The following is an 18,967-nucleotide window of genomic DNA, read 5'->3' as shown; positions in this document are numbered from 1 at the left end:
CTTCCAGGTATCCTTGCGCAGCCCCCCCCCCGCCACCAAGCGTGATCCGCCGATTTGACCCAGATTCTCCACTTACGCGTGGAACCCCTCGCACCGTGGATGATTACAATAAACTGAGCATTAGGATTTCTTTATAATTGAATCAAGTGTACTCGAGGTTTGTATCTTTCTGCCAACATCAGTCGTTTCTGCCGGAAAATCCTTTTTCTGTTGGTTTATCCTACGCGAAAAGTCCCAATTTTGTGCATTCATTTTGGCATGAAAATAATGATTTTTCTGATAATTTCACAAAACTCAAAGAGTTGGAAGAAACAAAATTCAGTCAGTCTTGTAGCTGAAGGGATATCATTCCATCCCATATACAGTTACAACATGCATTTGGCTTCCGAATTATTCCCTGGAAGAGACGGTTGCAGACTCGAATGGACGCCCCCAAAAAAATGGGGTGTGCTCCCTTAGGTCCAAGGTAGATTTGATGACTAATAAACTGGTGGATGTACCAACCACTAAGTATCTGATACCAGCCCAGAAAAGAACAAGAAACAGTCATGCCTTCAAATATCAGAGTTATCAACCAAGAATTGAGGTATTCAAAAACTCGTATTTCCCCAGAACTATCGTAGCCTGGAACTCGTTGCCACCAAGCACAGTTGGGGCATCATCACTAGAAAGCTTTATGCAACTCTTGCAATCAAATGTGCAAAGATTGAGTGTAACAAGTCGTTCGGTATGATATAGCTAGCTGCCGCCGCGCTGCGTGCCTGTGAAGCTGGTGTGTTACGCCGAAGGGCGGCTATACCGGCTATACTGATACAGATACAGATTAAAAGTGGTCCAAAGCCACCAACATCTGCCGACAACCAATTATTGACCTAGCCGTGCCAGCTGGGGTGGTACCAGGGGGATACGTTTCCCATCAGCAGTTTGAGAAACAAGTTAAGTCCATCTCTGGGGTCATCCTTAATCATTAACCTCCTTCTGCCTCCTGCCCTTAACCACAGGAAACCCATTACTGCTGGACAAGGAACCTCCTAGTCCTAAAAGATATCAGTCATTTAAACTACCTGAATGGCAGAATACACACTCAGGCCATTATCTTTAAACAGTTGGTTACTTAACCCTTGTCCTGCTGGCATTATTAACACAAAATTTTTCAATAATTTCCTGGCTTAATCGGGTCGTAGGCCCCTGACTTTCTTTGCCTTGCAGTGGCATAGTTCCGCATTCGTTGTATTTCGCTGCTGTGTGATGCATTGCACGAGAAATACAAAAAAAAAATAATAATACATGTAATATATTAAACAGGGCGCTATATGGATGGTACTGTATGTGCAACCCATATGAATATGCAATGTATATAGGTTGCACATACATATGGGCTCCACAGGAAAAGGGTTAAAATTTGAAGAGACTATGGAGAAGTGAATATGACAACATCATTATTGATTTATTGATTTGAAAAGTATAAAAATGTTGCAAAAACTCCAATGGCCCACTCTTGCAAACAGAAGAAGAGAGGCACGTCTGACTACAATGTTCAAAATAACTCACGGTCACATGCACATACCCTCTGAACAATATCTTATTCCTGCACAGCGGCGCACCAGAGGTAGCCAGGCCTTTAAATACAATATTATTCCTGCAACGAAAGACTGTTTCAAATTCTCATTTTTCCCACGCTCGATACGAGAGTGGAACAGTTTACCTGCCCAGGCCGTACAGGCACAATCTGTGGAGGCCTTTCGGGCCTCTCTACTGTAAGGTCCACGCACCTCCCCCCCCCTCAGCGATACCCCTTACGGGGTTGTTAGAGGAAGAAGAAGAAGAAGAAGAAGAAGTACAGTACAACAATCATCATAATCTCTGTTCACATTATGGCCAAAATTAAGATGGCACGGCATTCATGTAGAAGAAATGTTCACTGTGCAACATTTACTTCACAGTTGAGTTTTATCTTACCTTACTATCTTGTTAAAGCTCAGCAAGGAAACAACCAATGGCGGAATAGCAACAGTTACTCCAAATATGACCTTCTGTATTCAGATCTCAAACATCCCAGTTCTTTCTTTTGCCTAATTATATATATATTAGTATATCATATCATACTGCATTTAATTTTACATCCAAAAGTCCCCAACACTTTAATAGTTTTAGATGTAGTATTAACTCATCTAGCAAACTGAAAGGCACAGTCCTTTTACCTCTACTGAGTCTTGTTGTGAGTATTTCTGCAATGAGGTTGTAAATGGAACAAGCAGTTTATCGTGCTAATATTGACCCCAAAACTTCACATGAGAACAATAAGGGATGGAAACTGCCATAACCAATATGGCTAACTCCTCATGCACAAGCTGGTGTCAGGACCCCAGAAAGTGCAAAATGGAACGAAATGGAACGAAATGAATACCATCAATATTAACGTTGCCGTTTGGACGTCGAGCGGACACTGACGTCGCCGTTCCAACGTACGAACGGCTTAACGGCTTTCCTTCATACACACTTCGTTCCATTTTGTTCCATTTCGTTTCATTTCGTCCATTTATTTCGCACTTTCTGTACACCGCTGGTGTCACCCCTCAGGGGCTGGGGGAGCTGAGCAAACGCCAGATTCTGAGACCTTTGACACCATTATTTAATTTGCCTGTCAATCTTCCCCACCCACTTGCTGTCAACCTACATGTACTCTGTCTGGCTGCAATAAATCAACAATCTGTCGGATAAAAACTACTAGTATTATCAAAAGTCATTTATTCCTTTAAAACCAGGAATAAATACAGTACTTTGTTAAAGGATTCCAAAAATCAAGCAGGCAAGACTGTGAAACTAAAAATAGATAGAAGCAACTGTACAGTGTACTGTCATGACATTTGTGATAGCAACAAGCCAAGCTACATGTACTACCTACTCATGTAACGTTATGTACATTACTCCCAAATGCATTCTATTGCATTCTTTTGTTTTCTTACAACCATGGATGACAAGAATAACAGATCAAGTACTCCAAAACAAATCAAATGAATGAAGAAATGTAACATTGTTGAAGAGGGTGAAACATCTTTACTCAGGACTTTCCACATCATTCTATCAAAACCTGAAACAAGACTTGGATTTTTTTTAGCCCGGGGATATCCAGGGTTTAACATACGGAAGTGTTTTCGACCCATTTGTAATAAATTATGATGGATAACAGACCAGACAATAAGTCCCTGAATTGATCAAAGGTAGATTGTTTCCCTGCTCTAAACCAGGGTTATGCCAAAATCCATCCATCACGATACAAAACGGATTACAGTTCCTTATTCTTCCAGAGCACTTAAAAACATTTACCATGAACTATGGCAATTTTGCATTTGGACATATACTGGACAGTTGAATGGCAAATATGTCCATAGCCAAACACACTGTGAAAGAAATAAAGATAATTATAAAATGATATAGAGTCATAATCATGATCTTTCAAATTACATGTACCAGAGTAAAGTTTTTTTTTCTTCAATTACAGCTATTATGTTCATTCATTCAAGTTGGAATGCAATGGCTTCCAGCATAAAATGAGCTTTGAATGAGGGAAATGGCTTATGGAATTTTAGTATTCAGATTTCAAAAGCTCTGAGCTCTGTGTGTACAAATGTATGTGTGTGTGTGTGTGTTGTGTGTGTGTGTGTGTGCATGCACAAGCGTGCGTGCGTGTGCGTGCGCGCGCACATTAGTGTGTGTGTGTGTGTGTGCGCGCACGTTAGTGTGTGTGTGTGCATGTGCCTGCACATTAGTGTGTGTGTGCGCGCGCGCGTGTGTGACTCTGTGTGTGTGTGCGCGCGCGTGCGTGTGTGTGCATCCGCCTGCACATTAGTTTGTGTGTGTGCGCGCGCGTGTGTGACTGTGTGTGTGTGCGCGTGCGTGCATGCGCCTGCACATTAGTGTGTGTGTGTGTGTGTGCGCGCGCGCGCATGCGCGTGTGTGTGTGTGACTGTGTGTGTGTGTGTGTGTGTGTGCGTGTGTACGTGTGTGGATGTGCGGTAAGGGTGAAGTCTGCTACATGTACGTCATGTATCTCAAGCACTATTTATTACATCTCATTTTTCCATGCCTGAAACATTCAACTGTTGCTTTGACTAGAGAGAGAATTTGGAAAGCCTAGAAAATGGGACATAACTTTCAACAAACACAGAGGTTGTTGGCAAATTACAAAAATTGACAAAACTTCTTCATGACAGCAATCCAATTGATGAATGACCAATATCAACAGGGTCCATGTACCAATCAGAGGTACACCCAATACCATCAAATATTAAACACAGGCAATAGAGCCTGACACAACTAGGACAAACTTCACCGGTGGAGTTTTGTTTTCAGAGGAAATATGGGTCATACTGGTAGCAGTCCCTGTGTGGATATTAACTGAATATTGTGTACATGTTCTACTGTGGCCCACTGACTGACACAGCCACCCGTATCACAGAAAAACATGTGCGGTGGGGCATGCAGTATGAAAGTTCACTGGGTCAAAACTGAAATGTCTCTTAATCAAGTTTTAGCTTGCAGCTAGAAGAGATAAACTTTGGCTCTTTGTATACAAACAAGAAAAGCTTTTTAAAAAAGCTGGCCCAGCCGCAGAAAAAAACTAGACGATGGCATCGCCAAGTCGGGAGAGCTTTAAAAAAAACTGGCATTTTGGCATTGTTAAAAAGAAAATTAAACTAGTGCTGACAGCAGGATTTGAACCGGCAAGGCTTAGCTTGCCAAGACATGCCAGACGAAGTGGCAAAGTGCAAAAATACAAAAGAGTAAAAACTTAACTTATTGACATTCCTGAGTAAGAACAGTTAGTTTTTGAATGTTAAAAGCAAAACAACGGATGTTAAAGAGACATTTAAAATGGGATGCCGCCACCGGGATTTGAACCTGCGATGTCAGGAGCTAAGACGACCATCGCTCTCAATTGAGCCACAGGAGTTCATGCTGCTTTGGCGGCCTTCTGAAATGCCTTAAATGTATGAACAAAATATGGAATGCTCCAACATACGTACCAATGAAACCAGCTGAGACCAGGCAATAAAGGATACATATATGGATCATATTCGTGTTATTACTTATTGCTCACGACTCTTAATTTTTTCATCGCACACCTCGAAGTGTGGCCGTGTTGCTAACTGACCTGGGTGCCTGGCTCCAGGCCTGGCATATTGGCATGGCTCTGCAGTGTATGTACATGTACCACCGTTACAATGGTCCAATTTAATCTGGGAAGTGAAAGAAAAAAAAACAGATGATCTGAACAGTACAGAATCTGATGATATAACCAGTATACATGAACTGTCGTGCTTTTTTTTTTGGGACATGTTAAGAATTATGAAACTCTCCTCATTTTGGTTCAAGTTTATTTGAAGAAGTCTACTATGTGAGTTACAGAAAGTTGTTTCAAAGAGTTGAAACTTTCCAAGCATACTGTGTACTGGCTTGATTTATGTGTTGATTTTAAGCTTTGGTCACAACCCGCCGTACGTGCTTCTGCGTGCTGTCTACGTGCAAAAACGTGGGCAAACGCAGGGCATTCATGCGTGGTGAGTACCGCTTCCGTACGGAATCCTACAGATTTGGGAGCACGCAGACACGCCGTACAACAAGTGCACGTAAAACTTTTTCTGTGTGCGGTCTGCAGATTCACCACCCGTGCGTGCGAGTACGGGCGACGCGCGTGCCCCGTACGCACCGTACGAAAGACGCACGTGTGAGTACAGCCTCCTTACAGTAATGTTGCAATCGCACAGAGATCGTACGTTGTAAGCACGTACAACTCACTTACCACTTGCCCAACGTACGATGCACGCGACCGCTCACGGCCAGACGTGCCGTGCAGACTACACTCTTACACCTTGCAAAACCGTGTGAGTGACGTGCGAGTGACGTGCGTCGATGCCACTCCTTCCCCACATTTTCAGAAAAAACGTAGGAGACGTAGCCTCCCAAAAAACGTACGGACAAAAAGCATGTACGGCGGATTGTGACCGAGGCTTTAATGTTTGTTCTGCTAATGTTGCCCATAACTGTAATGTCATGTTTTAAATGTAGCACCTGAGGATTGCCTGAAAATTAGGTCTGGTTACCTAAGAGACTACATGTACCACTGGTCCAACAACCAAAACTCATGACTTTGACTTGTGAATTAGCTCTCAGGAACTTCCAAGCTTGGTTGATCTCCAATATCATGTAATATTGTTAATATATGGATGGCACACTGCACCTTTACAACAATCAGCAAAGGTCACACCTGCGGAGGCACCGACAATATCGTGTGTACATCTGGGGATCGGGACAGGTGAAAGCTTCACCAGATGACCTAGTTTCTTAACCTGGTTGCTATGGAGACAGAGACAGGTGTCCCAGTGAGATTACATGTATGCCACCGAGGTTCAAGTGATTCAGGGATTTTATACAGATTTCTGTTGATGCGACCGTAATACATGTGTAGGACTAGGTCAAGCATCTATTTTCTGAATTTTATATGGAATTAAGTTCAATTTAAAAAATCAATGTTGAGAAGAAAGGTTGAAGACTAAATTCCAAAACAAGAAACGAGTTTCATTTCTGGAATAAAGTTAAATCCATCTTCATATACTAGTTACTTTTTTAATATACTAACACCTAATAGATTTTGGATTGTGTTGAAAAACACATTTTAAATCAAGATACTGTTTGGTATGCAAAAGGTGCCTACATCGATTGTTTGAGAGCATCAAAATTATGGGAAGACAAAACCAGTGGGAGTCAAAATCCGAGGCAAACTGGCTTGTTCCAAACATTGTGGGGGCATGTGGCATATGTAGCAGTAACGTGTTTGGCTCAGGATGAAGAGGTCCCAGGTTCTAATCTTACCCATGTCACCCATCTTGTGCCTTTGGGAAAGGCACATTACACAACTTTCCTCACTTGACCTATAGGTGGAAATGAGGACCTAGCTTTGGTTAGGGACGTCCCTCGGATAGGACGTTAAATGGAGGTCACATATTTGGGGACACGTACAGCCACAACACACGCACATCAAAGAACCAACTGCACTTATCGAAAAGAGTAGGTGTCCTTCCTGGTGTGAGTGGTTCAAACAGTCCGGTCTTACGCAGCTTGTACTTACATGTACAAAACATGTATTAGCCAGGCACTACATCTGTACCTACATGCACCAACAGTGAGGAGTCTGGGGACCTCTACTGGATTATCCTCGAAGTGCACCCACCTGTCCAGGGATCATGCAACACATTATAAATTTCATCTGTTTTTTTTTTTACCAAATTAGCAAATGTGAGTTACACATTATTTAGACATAGTTTTCACATCCATCCAATTCAATTTTGTAGCTGTGTGCTTCTCTCTTTCTGGACAGAAGACTACACTTCTGGCTTTCACCATTCTATATTTTCCAAACCACTGGTCCTATCATAGAACTCGTTATGCCACTAGATTAACTTTAGCAAGTTGGAAAAACCAAAAACGAATGCAAAGAAAAAAAGCTTCAGATCCTAAAGCATTTCCACATGGAATAGCCTACCATCGGACCTGCAGCATTTAAGAACAAAAGACAGTTTCAAATCAGGACTCGTCAAGTATTTCCATGCTAAAACAATTGCAAGGTAGACGAAATCAATGTAACTCAAGATAAAGCATATTAGTAGTACCGGTAGTACTTAGTAGTAGTAGTAGTAGTAGTAAGCCTTTATTTAAACTCGAAAGCTTGTTCTGTACAATACATATGACCGCTTTTCAACAAGGTCGAGGGTGAGGGCGGGGTCACGGATTACAAATCAAACCAAAAAGATATCATTCAAAAATAAATACTAGTAAATCATCAGTCCGTTATCAGTCCAAGTTTCTTATCGTATCGTAGTCTGTTCCCAATGACTGGGCTGATCATACATGTGATGGCAAGGAGTCTTATTAATCTAATATAAGTAGTAATTCTTTTATTGAAGCTGTGTATAAGTTGAATGTCATTTTTAATGATTGTAAAGCATGTGTAGAATGTACAATTTGTGTAGAAGTCAAGTGGTGTAGAAGCCCAATGTCGCTTTTATATGATTGTGAAGTTTGTGGGATCGATGTTTTGCATTGTGTCATTGTTGGAATCCAGGAAGATTAGTTGCACAAAAATTTGTGGATATCCCAATAAAGTATCAGTAAGTATCAGTATCGTGACTTACCTGTTTGTTCAAGGTCCGTCACAATAGTCGTCACGTTGTTGGACGTCTCCTGGATGACCACTAGGTGACCTCTGACCCCTTCAACACCACTGCTGACTCCTGCGATGTCAGCCTCTGCTGCTGTGCTCTGATTGGCTGATCTCTCCATCAACTGGGTGCCTTCTTCCAAACTGGTTGCAATGTCACCCTCTAAAAGGACCATAATAGAGGATGGCATAATTATAATATATATATAGAATACAACACCGGGTATTCCGTATCGCCCGAGGTACCGGCCCGACCGCGCGTCGGATCGCCCGACGGCCGGAGGGAGATCCGATCCGCGGGAAGGCTGGGACCAAGGGTGATGCGGAATACACCATGTTGTATTTTATTTATGTCATACCTACCCAAGAATACGCGCCTTTCAATGCGAAATGAGAAAAAATTTGGTGTCCCTAAACCCAAAAATGCGACAACATCAATTCCAACGTCCGGATTCTGTATTCAAATTTTGAAATCGGTGCACGCGGTTAGGCCGAAACGCGTTTGAATAGTTCTAGGGAACATTTGGAAGGCCCGGGCCGTACGCGGAAAGAACCCCCGGGCCGTACCGCTAGTTATCACACGGGCTGGAACACCCGTATCGAACGTAATCGCGGCCCAGGTAGGACATAAATAACAATATATGAATTACATTATGCATCCCTACATGGTCAAACTTTATCCAGTAGCTTGATTTATTTTGAATCACACAATGTTTTATCTATCTGGATGTGTAACCTTCATCATCATTTTACAAACGAAGAGTTCCCAGCAAATCTATCATTGTCCGTTTATAAAAAAAACTAAAGGATGGGAAAAACTTGGATTTCAAACAATGCAGGAAATAGAACTAGCAGCACATTATACAGAAAACTCTAAAGGAGCACTGTTTTGTCAAGCAACATGAGTTGTGCTGAGTAATGATGATGTTACAAGTTGTGGGAAGCTAAGGTCTAAGGTAAGATTTCATCCTTATGAAATAAAGACTAAGCTTTAACTTCCGACACTTCGATTACAAAATTGGGACTTACCCAAATTTTCGGTTGACTCCATCAACCTTGTTCACGGAATGGACCCGTCTACTCTTGGAACGTGACGTCAGAGACACGTGACCGTAGTAGCGGGTCATACGTGCCAGATAACTTGTGTCGCCCCCCACAAGTGTAGACGGAGTAGACGGGTCCATTCCGTGAACAAGGTTGATAGAGTCAACGGAAAATTTGGGTAAGTCCCAATTCTGTAATCTAAGTGTTGGAAGTTAAAGCTTAGTATTTTTTTTTATAATGACTTGTACCAACAAAGATGAACTTTCATGCTAAGATTTCATCCTCTTTTCTAACGTTTAAAAATACCCTGAAAGCCCATCTTATAAACCACCCCAGCCCCTTGTATTAGATTCATATCTTCAATTATTATTATTTTTATGTACACTTATTTATATAATTGTTTCATTATTGTTATTGTTCATTTTGCCTATGTTTGAATTATTATGCTAACAATTCCCTATGTATGCATGTATTATTTCATATCAATTTCATTTCATCTCAATTTATGTATACTACTGTTTCATTATTGTTATTGTATCATTTTGCCCATGTTTGAATTACTTTGATAGCAATTCCTTATGTATGTATTCCTTATTTCAATTCAATTATGTTTACTTTTGGTTAGTATAGAGGAGGAGGGCTTAGCATAAGCTACATAAGCTTTTTTCCCTCCTCCTGCACCTGTTTTATTCATTATTGATTTATTATGTATATTTTTATTGCTGTTGTGCAAATAATAAACAAACAAACAAACAAATAAGGTAAAGTCTAAGGACCCTGAGCTGCTGCCTCTGTGTCCTGCAGGTCCCTTTCCAGCTGCTGCAGCTGTGCTGTCACGTTTCTCCACTCTGTCTGGACTGCAGAGAAGCTGGCATTCGCCAGCCTGACCTCCTGCAGTATGCCTGTAATACACGATAACAACTGTGTTTTTCAGCTTCTTATAACCACAGACATTCCTCAGAAAGGTAAGCACCTGCAAAAAGAACTTCTTAGAGCAGCCTTGAAATACATTATTACAATTAATTAACATCCCGTCTGCATGTAGTTTCCAAATATTATGTTGGAAAAATATATTGTCTGCAACAGGCAAAATTCTGATGCAACGTTGACCAAAAATCCAATGAAAACCGTGAAAAATCAGGGTTATGCGCAGGCGCAGTACTTTTTGCCGACATGCTTACCATGTGTGATGTGATAGTTAACATCCTTTATTTCAGCACCATGGAAAGGTACATTGTACCAGTGTCTCTGCCTTATTTCTCCCTTTGACAGCTTGTATTCAACTAACTGTAAGGTTAAGTACAGAACAGAAGTTGCTCCTTCACATCCTTTACCACTCATGTAATGCAGACACAGATACATGTAACATCTGTACTTGTAACACACTCATATATCCAGAGTATATGTTACATGGTAGATTTTCAACTGTTCAGGAACCCTCTAACTGAGGGGGGAATACGTGTTAAGTGCCTTTCCCAAGGGCACAACGCCTGGGTGCATGTCCGGACATGTCTGAGTCCAACCCTGGGGATTGAACCTGGGTCTCCTTGCTTGACAGTTGGACGCTCTATCCACTACACCACACAGATACACATACAACAGCGGCTGAGAAGTGTCCTGTACCTGCAGTGCTCGTGTTCTTGCCATCTATCTCCTCCTGCAGTGCCAAGCTCTCCGCCAATGACCGATTAGCTCTCCCCTCCAGGGTTGCTATGGAAACGCTCTGGATGTATTCCGTCAGGTTTTGGACAGTTGCATTGACCTCTGTTGCTATGGAAACTGACTCGTTGAGTAAGAGGGCGACTTCCTGGTAGCCCTGTATGGCGCTGACAGCAGCCTGGCCCTGTGAGCGGGCAGCCTGGAACACACTGCCATGGCAACAGGAACAAACATTACTAAACACACTGCCATGGCAACAGGAACAAACGTTACTAAACACACTGCCATGGCAACAGGAACAAACGTTACTAAACACATGCACTGTCATGGCAACAGGAACAAACGTTACTAAACACACTGCCATGGCAACAGGAACAAACGTTACTAAACACACTGCCATGGCAGCAGGAACAAACGTTACTAAACACACTGCCATGGCAACAGGAACAAACGTTACTAAACACACTGCCATGGCAACAGGAACAAACGTTACTAAACACACTGCCATGGCAACAGGAACAAATGTTACTACAGAGTGCAGGACTAGGCCACACCAATTTAATTTCTTGGTTAACGTATTTTTCTAGAAAAAAAATGGAGCAGGCGGGCGAAAAAAAATTAAAATAAAAACAGGCCTAGGCATCCTATTATGGCCCAAAATGGTAACAATAGGAGCCATAAAGTCAACACACCAGGCTGGTTCAAAATTTAAACAATGAATTTTGAACTTTTAATGATACCATAATGATTGTATTGAAAGATGGAATAACAGTAACAAGTATGATGAAAAGGACTGTTTTCAACTTCAATATGAGCATTTTGCAGTAGATTCTGAATTTTTATTTTTATTTTCAAATCAGAAAAAAAATGAAGCGGCGAATCCGTTAACCGAGAAATTAAATTGGTGTGGCCTTAACTCAGAGAATAAAACTCAATACTGGAAAAAAGATTTATGCAACATCTTAGAGTTAGACCCTTTCTGCCTTGTGATAAAATTGGTGACTTCAGCTTACACCTACGGAAACATGCCGAATATTATGTTCTGTAATAACCGGAATGACCTAAGCCTTTGATATTTGATTAATCACCATGGTAATATGAATGTAAAAAGTCAAAGAAAACTTATGACATAACCGCAAAACATCTCTAACTTGGCTCTTGAAAATGGCCTTTGAAAAATATGATTCAGACAAAAAAGTGGTGAATTTACATTTCAACAGGTGCAACTCGACAATTGGGTAAGGGCTATACTTTTTGGACAAGGGTGTTTCATCCTCCCAGATTTTCTGTGGTAGCGTTTACTCCCTAGGACTGTGCAGGAGTGTTATCCTTGGTTTCTGTACACACATTCAGAACATTTAACTTAACATAAAAATACAGTTGTACAAACACCTTAAAGGCTTTACAAATCCAGAGGTTGTTAGAGGTTTGGGTTTAGTCTTAGTGTTACCCACCTGTCCACAGCATCTGCCTGTACTGTCAGATTAGCTGCATAACCCTCAGCCTTTTGTACAGCTGCCGTCAAGGCAATCAGCTGTCCTGCTACCTGGCTGCTGCTGCTGTTCACCTTTGCTGCTGTTGCTGTCCAGCCATTCTCACCTGAGGTGGCACAAAAGAATGTCTCAAAAAATTCTCTCCTTTGACCAAATATGCTATGACTGTGTCCTGTCTCTGCAGCCACCACCCGGTCACAAGCTAAGTGTGACATCTGTGGCATGCCCGTAGCCAGGATTTTGAATGGGGGGGGGGGTTCTTCCCACTGCTTGAGGGGACCTCGAGCACCGTAGGCGCGAGGTTCCTAGGGGGGTCGGGGGGCATGCTCCCCTGGAAAATTTTGAAAAATGAACCTTCTAAAGTGGCATTTCATGCGTTTTTGAGAGGATTTCAAAGAAAAAATCAGAGAAAATTTTAATCCAATGACAAAGGGAGCAGTTTTTCTACGATTCCAGTCTATCTTTTCAAGAAAAATCTTGGACCTTTACATAAAAAGTGGACCAAAAAGTGGACCTTTGAGCCTTGTGGGAGGGTTCTTCCGAACCCCCCCTGGCTACGGGCATGTGTGGCAGGTGCTTCTGGGCAAGAATCCGACTCATCAGCCACACCCAAACACACAAGAGCAACTGAAGTCAGGATCGTCATCAACAACAATGGATGAACATCATCATCCTCAATCAAGTGTCATGAAAATGTAACAAGAGGAAAATAATCCATATGTAGAAATACACGAGCAGTTACTGTATCCAAATTAGTTTAAATCTGTTGTACCTAACTCACCTTGCATGTTATTGAAAAGGGTTGCATTCTATGAAGCTAGAATGATATCATACATTTCCTTTAACATAACCTACCATTTAACAATATCTTGGCCTGTTCAAAATCCTGGGTTGCATTTTGGAGAACTAGATCAGCAGCTTGTAATGCTGTTTCTGCAATAGGCAGCAGGCTGGCTGTCTCGTGGACCAGAGTAACTACTTGCTGTCTGCTTCTGTTTGCTGTCGTGAGGTGCTGTTCAATATTTTCTGCAGCTGTCAGGACGAGGTCAGCTATCATTTCGGTGCTGTCCATGGTGTCACTCACATTGGACAGCAGAGTCTGTGCTGTTGTCAAGCTGTCTCTCAGAGCATTTGCTTCTTGCACCTGATGTAGTGATGATAAAAGATTGTAATCACCTACAATGAGAAGAATATATCCTAACCTGCTTTTGTGGGTCTAGCAAGTCTACGAAAGCCACACCTTTCACACTGGTGTTCCAGTGCTGAGGGAGCTTCAGCACTGGAATTCTGAGACAATGCTCAGCACTGGAATTCTGGGATACTGAGACAATGATCAGCACTGGAATTCTGGGATACTGAGACAATGCTCAGCACTGGAATTCTGAGACAATGTTCAGCACTGGAATTCTGGGATTCTGAGACAATGCTCAGCACTGGAATTCTGGGATACTGAGACAATGCTCAGTACTGGAATTCTGAGACAATGATCAGCACTGGAATTCTGGGATTCTGAGACAATGCTCAGCACTGGAATTCTGGGATACTGAGACAATGCTCAGCACTGGAATTCTGGGATACTGAGACAATGTTCAGCACTGGAATTCTGGGATACTGAGACAATGTTCAGTACTGGAATTCTGGGATACTGAGACAATTCTCAGTACTGGAATTCTGGGATACTGAGACAATGTTCAGTACTGGAATTCTGGGATACTGAGACAATATTCAGTACTGGAATTCTGGGATACTGAGACAATTCTCAGTACTGGAATTCTGGGATACTGAGACAATGTTCAGCACTGGAATTCTGGGATACTGAGACAATGTTCAGCACTGGAATTCTGGGATACTGAGACAATGTTCAGTACTGGAATTCTGGGATACTGAGACAATTCTCAGTACTGGAATTCTGGGATACTGAGACAATGTTCAGCACTGGAATTCTGGGATACTGAGACAATGCTCAGTACTGGAATTCTCAGTGTTGAACGTTGCCTCTCCACTTGATTTCAAGCGCCACACTCCTCTCTCCACTGGTTTACCAGTGCTGAATGCCCCGTCAGCACTGGAACCAAGTGCTCATATACAAAAGCCACACCTTCTGCACTGAATTTTACCAGTGCTTGGAGACAATTCAGCACTGGAACACCAGTGCTGTAAAGTCTTCAGTTATGGGATTAAACGTGTGCTGACGTCTTTCAGCACTGGAACGCTCTTCAAACCAGTGCTGACATCTTTCCAACACAGAAAGGTTCCAGTGCTGAAAGCGATAATAGCCATAAGAAATTTGCCGGATCACTTGTGTTCTTGTAAATTCAATTGAATTATAATTATATATTAGTTATTAACTAAAACTAGTCTGTGGCCAACCTTATCACCAGAAAGTAAAACCACATCTTAGTGATTACTTTCCTTAATTTTTGTAAACTGCAAGATACATACGGGCATACAAGTAAGAGATATCGAACAAGTACATTCTATCTTCCACTATTGTGTGATTGTGCATAGATACAGCCTTTTGGGAGAGAGTTGGGTGGCTCTGGAAAGGGCCAGGCTGCTGGGAGACTGAATTCAGCCTGTTTCCAGAACACTAATTCATTTGTTTTGCAGTGTTCAATATCACCCGAGCTCTCAGTTCCCAGTGCTCAGAAGCCCGTTGCTGAAGCCACTTTCTGCACTGGAACCGAGTGCTGTGAAAGGAGAGCCTGGTTTTTGTAGTTTTGGTGTGTCTATAGCAGGAAGTCATCAATCTATTATAATCAATTTGTGTCTGTTTTTGGTGCCTTATCCAACAAGGATTTGATAAGAGCTTTATGGAATACAGATCTAGAAATTTCTTTTAATGATGTCAGGTTGTCGCACAATGAGGAAATGCAGAATAATTTGATGCCTGCTTTATGCATTTGAAACTGTGAGCCCAGGACATCACAACACCCCCTACATGAAATGTATATTCTCCCCGTGTGCCATACATTTGTATATTGTCCAACTATCCAGCAGTCTTTGTGATGACATCCTATCAACAGAACCTCACCTCAGTGTATACTGTGGTATTGAGCCACTGTGCAGCCTTTAACTCATTTCCAGCCATGGCCTGCACAGCTTGACTCTGCTGTCCAAGGCCATCAAAAGACACTGCTGTCAAGTAGTCTAGCAGCTGCACAGCTTGCGACAGCATTGTCCTGGCTGATGCCCTGTTTTCACTGAGCTGATGTATGACTGCAAATGCTGTCTGGTTGGCAGCTGTAGCATTGGTCAGCACATCGTGTGCTATCCTCTTCAACTGTTCCAGCCTCATGTACTCCATAGAGCTGCTGTTTAGTTGCTGTCTTCCCCCAGGAAACAGTGCAGACACCTGGATAAGGGATATTTTCCAGAGGGTTATTCAATTGTCTCCACTTTGCTGTTCAAGTCTACTGATATGATGCTTATTTCCACAGCATTTCCTTGCATTCTGTCAACTTAGGAATTTAGGTCACTTTGGTCATTATGACTTTACCACTATAGGCATATTGTTTTTCCTCATGTTTCTTCTCCTTCTCCTGCCATTTAGTTAAATAGATTCAATCTCTTTATTTAGGGGCTAAATGACATGAAATTTGGTACAGTGGGCAAATATCCCCAGGTGTTCTATTTTTTTCAGTTTTGTGATACAGGCTTTTAGAATGGTTTTATTTGAGCTTTTTGGCTGTGTTATAGAAAATGTACTATTATAGCAGTGTGTTACCATATTTGGGCATAGGTCATCACAATGGCATGCAGAGCAAGCAACTAATAGGCATACAGCTTTCCTCTATTCTTCTTGCTGATTGGCTGTTGGGATTTGATTGGGCTAACTCAATTAACACCTGTACAAAGCCATGCCGTATTGACTGCATTCAAGTGTTTTTGTAGGACCTAATATGTCAATCTTTCCTTCTCCAGTATTGGAATGCGGGGCATAAATGCTTCTTTTTATCTTGAAAATCAACAGTTTGCATTATGCAAATAAAAATCCCAACCAATAATGTAGGGGATAGCTATCCAACTGTTACATTCTTAGTTATTTGTCACTTCATACTATAATTATATCAATATAAAACATTGTTTTCCCTTTTATTTCTCTTTCTTTCCCTGCCACGTTGTGAAATGTGGTGAAGCCATGCTGAATTTGCTCCAAAGTAAATGTCGTCCTTTCTAGTTTTAAAGGCCTTTTTATGTATTTCTGTATGGATATGGGCCACAAGTCCAAAAGCAAATAAACAAATACCATACACTGCCTGCTACAGAGGTTCTTGGAAATGTTTAATTCTAACAATCAAAAGTATTACCTGGTTGGTTCTTGGAAATGTTTAATTCTAACAATCAAAAGTATTACCTGGTTGGTTCTTGGAAATGTTTAATTCTAACAATCAAAAGTATTACCTGGTTGGTTCTTGGAAATGTTTAATTAAGATCTAACAATCAAAAGTATTACCTGGCTACGAAGGCTTTGTGTTGTTATGTTCAGTTCTGGTAGCTCTCTGGTCAGGTCACTCACAGCCCCATTCACATCCCCCAAGTCCAGCTCAGACTCCTGCAGGTCCTGCTGCACTGTTTCTATGGTGATGTTGATGTTTTGAAGTGGTGTATCCAGCATCTGTAAGGTGCTGACCTCCTCAGCCATCCCCCAGTGGTGTTCCCAGTCTGACTCCGTCATGTTCAGAAAGCGGTCTAAGGTCTGTTCACATGCCGAGCACTCTGCAGCAATAAACATTACATTAGGCCACACCAATTTAATTTCTTGGTTAACGGATTTTTCTACAAAAATAATGGAGCGGAGCAGGTAGGCGAAAAAAATAAAAAAATAAAAACAGGGGCCGATAGGAGCCATGAAGTCAACACACCAGGCTGGTTCAAAATTTAAACAATGAATTTTGAACTTTTAATGATACCACTGCATTGAAAGATGGAATAACTGTAACAACTAGGAGGAAAGGGACTATTTTCAACTGTTCAGGGCAAAATATGAGCATTTTGCTGTTGATTCTGAATTTTTATTTTTATTTGCAAATCAGAAAAAAAAAATGAAGCGGGCGAATCCGTTAACCAAGAAATTAAATTGGTGACTGGCCTTATATGTACATGTATATCTCCTGATCAGCAGTAGAAGGAATCTCTACACCCCTCACACAGAGTTTCAATGGCTAATCATGAGCAAAAAATGAATGTACATGTGGGACTCTCCTGCTTTACAATACTCACTTTGCTTTAAAGAAAGGCCCTACCAGTCATGCCACTGTTCCATATTATTAGACACATACAATGACGATTGAGGAGCAATGAGGATTGCTACATTCTGTATGTCAGGAATTGCAGAAACAAAGACAAGACAAAAATACTACATATTGATTTCCTTGGGGTGAGGTAACCTGTTGTGATTGACACATTTGTCCAGGGACTTCAATCTTTCTTAAAACAAGAAGGGTGAGTAGTATCCATTCAGTTCTTAGTAAAGAAAAACAAATATCTCACACGTTTGATGACAGATGTGTAATACTATAATACTATTTGTCTTCTATCAGCAAAATCATCTTTAAGTGCCTTACTGTAATGACCTCCGTACCTGAGCATCCAGTGGGTCCAAACCCATGGAACATTGGCAGGCAGACATTGCAGCTACGCCCTCCCACCCCTGGCTTGCACCTGCACAGTCCTGTGGTTCTCTGGCAGGTAGGAACCAGTCCTGGGAAGATGGTGGTTCCAGGTGCAGGGGTGGTATCTACAGCTGTGGTATTTCCAAATACAGGTGTTACTGATGTGGCATTGGGAGGTGATAAGGTGGGCACTACAGGGGTTGGAACTGTGGACAATACAGGTGAAGATGTTGTAGTGTTGGATGTAGGGGTTGGATCAGGTGCTGTACTTGCTGGATCTATGGATGTAGGTGTTGGATCAGGTGCTGTACTTGCTGGATCTATGGATGAAGGGGTTGGATCAGGTGCTGTACTTGCTGGATCTACATGTATGGATGAAGGGGATGGATCAGGTGCTGTACTTGTTGGATCTATGGATGTAGGGGTTAGGTCAGGTGCTGTGCTTGTTGGATCTATGGATGTAGGGGTTGGATCAGGTGATGTACTTGCTGGATCTATGGATGTAGGGGCTGGATCAGGTGCTGTACTTGTTGGATCTATGGATGTAGGGGTTGGATCAGGTGATGTACTTGTTGGATCTATGGATGTAGGGGTTGGATCAGGTGCTGTACTTGTTGGATCTATGGATGTAGGGGTTGGGTCAGGTGCTGTACCTGTTGGATCTATGGATGTAGGGACTGGATCAGGTGCTGTACTTGTTGGATCTATGGATGTAGGGGCTGGGTCAGGTGCTGTACTTGTTGGATTTATGGATGTAGGGTCTGGATGATGTGCTGTAGTTGTTAGATCTATGGATGTAGAGGTTGGGTCAGGTGCTGTACTTGTTGGATCTATGGATGTAGGGGTTGAATCAGGTGCTGTACTTGTTGGATCTATGGATGTAGGGACTGGATCAGGTGCTGTAGTTGTTGGATCTATGGATGTAGGGGCTGGATCAG

The 18,967-nt window shown here is 42.0% G+C and overlaps 1 protein-coding gene across 1 annotated transcript in view; it reads right to left on the bottom strand.

Moving 5' to 3' along the window:
- Positions 1–18,104, bottom strand: part of LOC109475642 — an 18,850-nt gene extending 746 nt beyond the window's left edge. Inside the window, exons 1-8 of the mRNA XM_019776388.1 lie at positions 17,999–18,104; positions 16,871–17,133; positions 15,449–15,769; positions 13,270–13,558; positions 12,376–12,520; positions 10,886–11,130; positions 10,039–10,164; positions 8,193–8,381 (exon numbers count right to left, since the gene is read on the bottom strand). Coding sequence (XP_019631947.1) covers positions 8,193–8,381; positions 10,039–10,164; positions 10,886–11,130; positions 12,376–12,520; positions 13,270–13,558; positions 15,449–15,769; positions 16,871–17,133; positions 17,999–18,032 — 1,612 coding nt within the window. The 5' untranslated portion in view covers positions 18,033–18,104. The remainder of the gene's footprint in view (positions 1–8,192; positions 8,382–10,038; positions 10,165–10,885; positions 11,131–12,375; positions 12,521–13,269; positions 13,559–15,448; positions 15,770–16,870; positions 17,134–17,998) is intronic.
- Positions 18,105–18,967: the final 863 nt, after the last annotated feature.

This window comes from Branchiostoma belcheri, unplaced genomic scaffold, assembly GCF_001625305.1.
Source record: "Branchiostoma belcheri isolate BF01 breed outbred unplaced genomic scaffold, Haploidv18h27 scaffold103, whole genome shotgun sequence".
Classification (NCBI taxonomy): Eukaryota; Metazoa; Chordata; class Leptocardii; order Amphioxiformes; family Branchiostomatidae; genus Branchiostoma; species Branchiostoma belcheri.
Note: the sequence above shows the minus strand (reverse complement) of the source record. Positions and strands in the feature narration are given on the sequence as shown.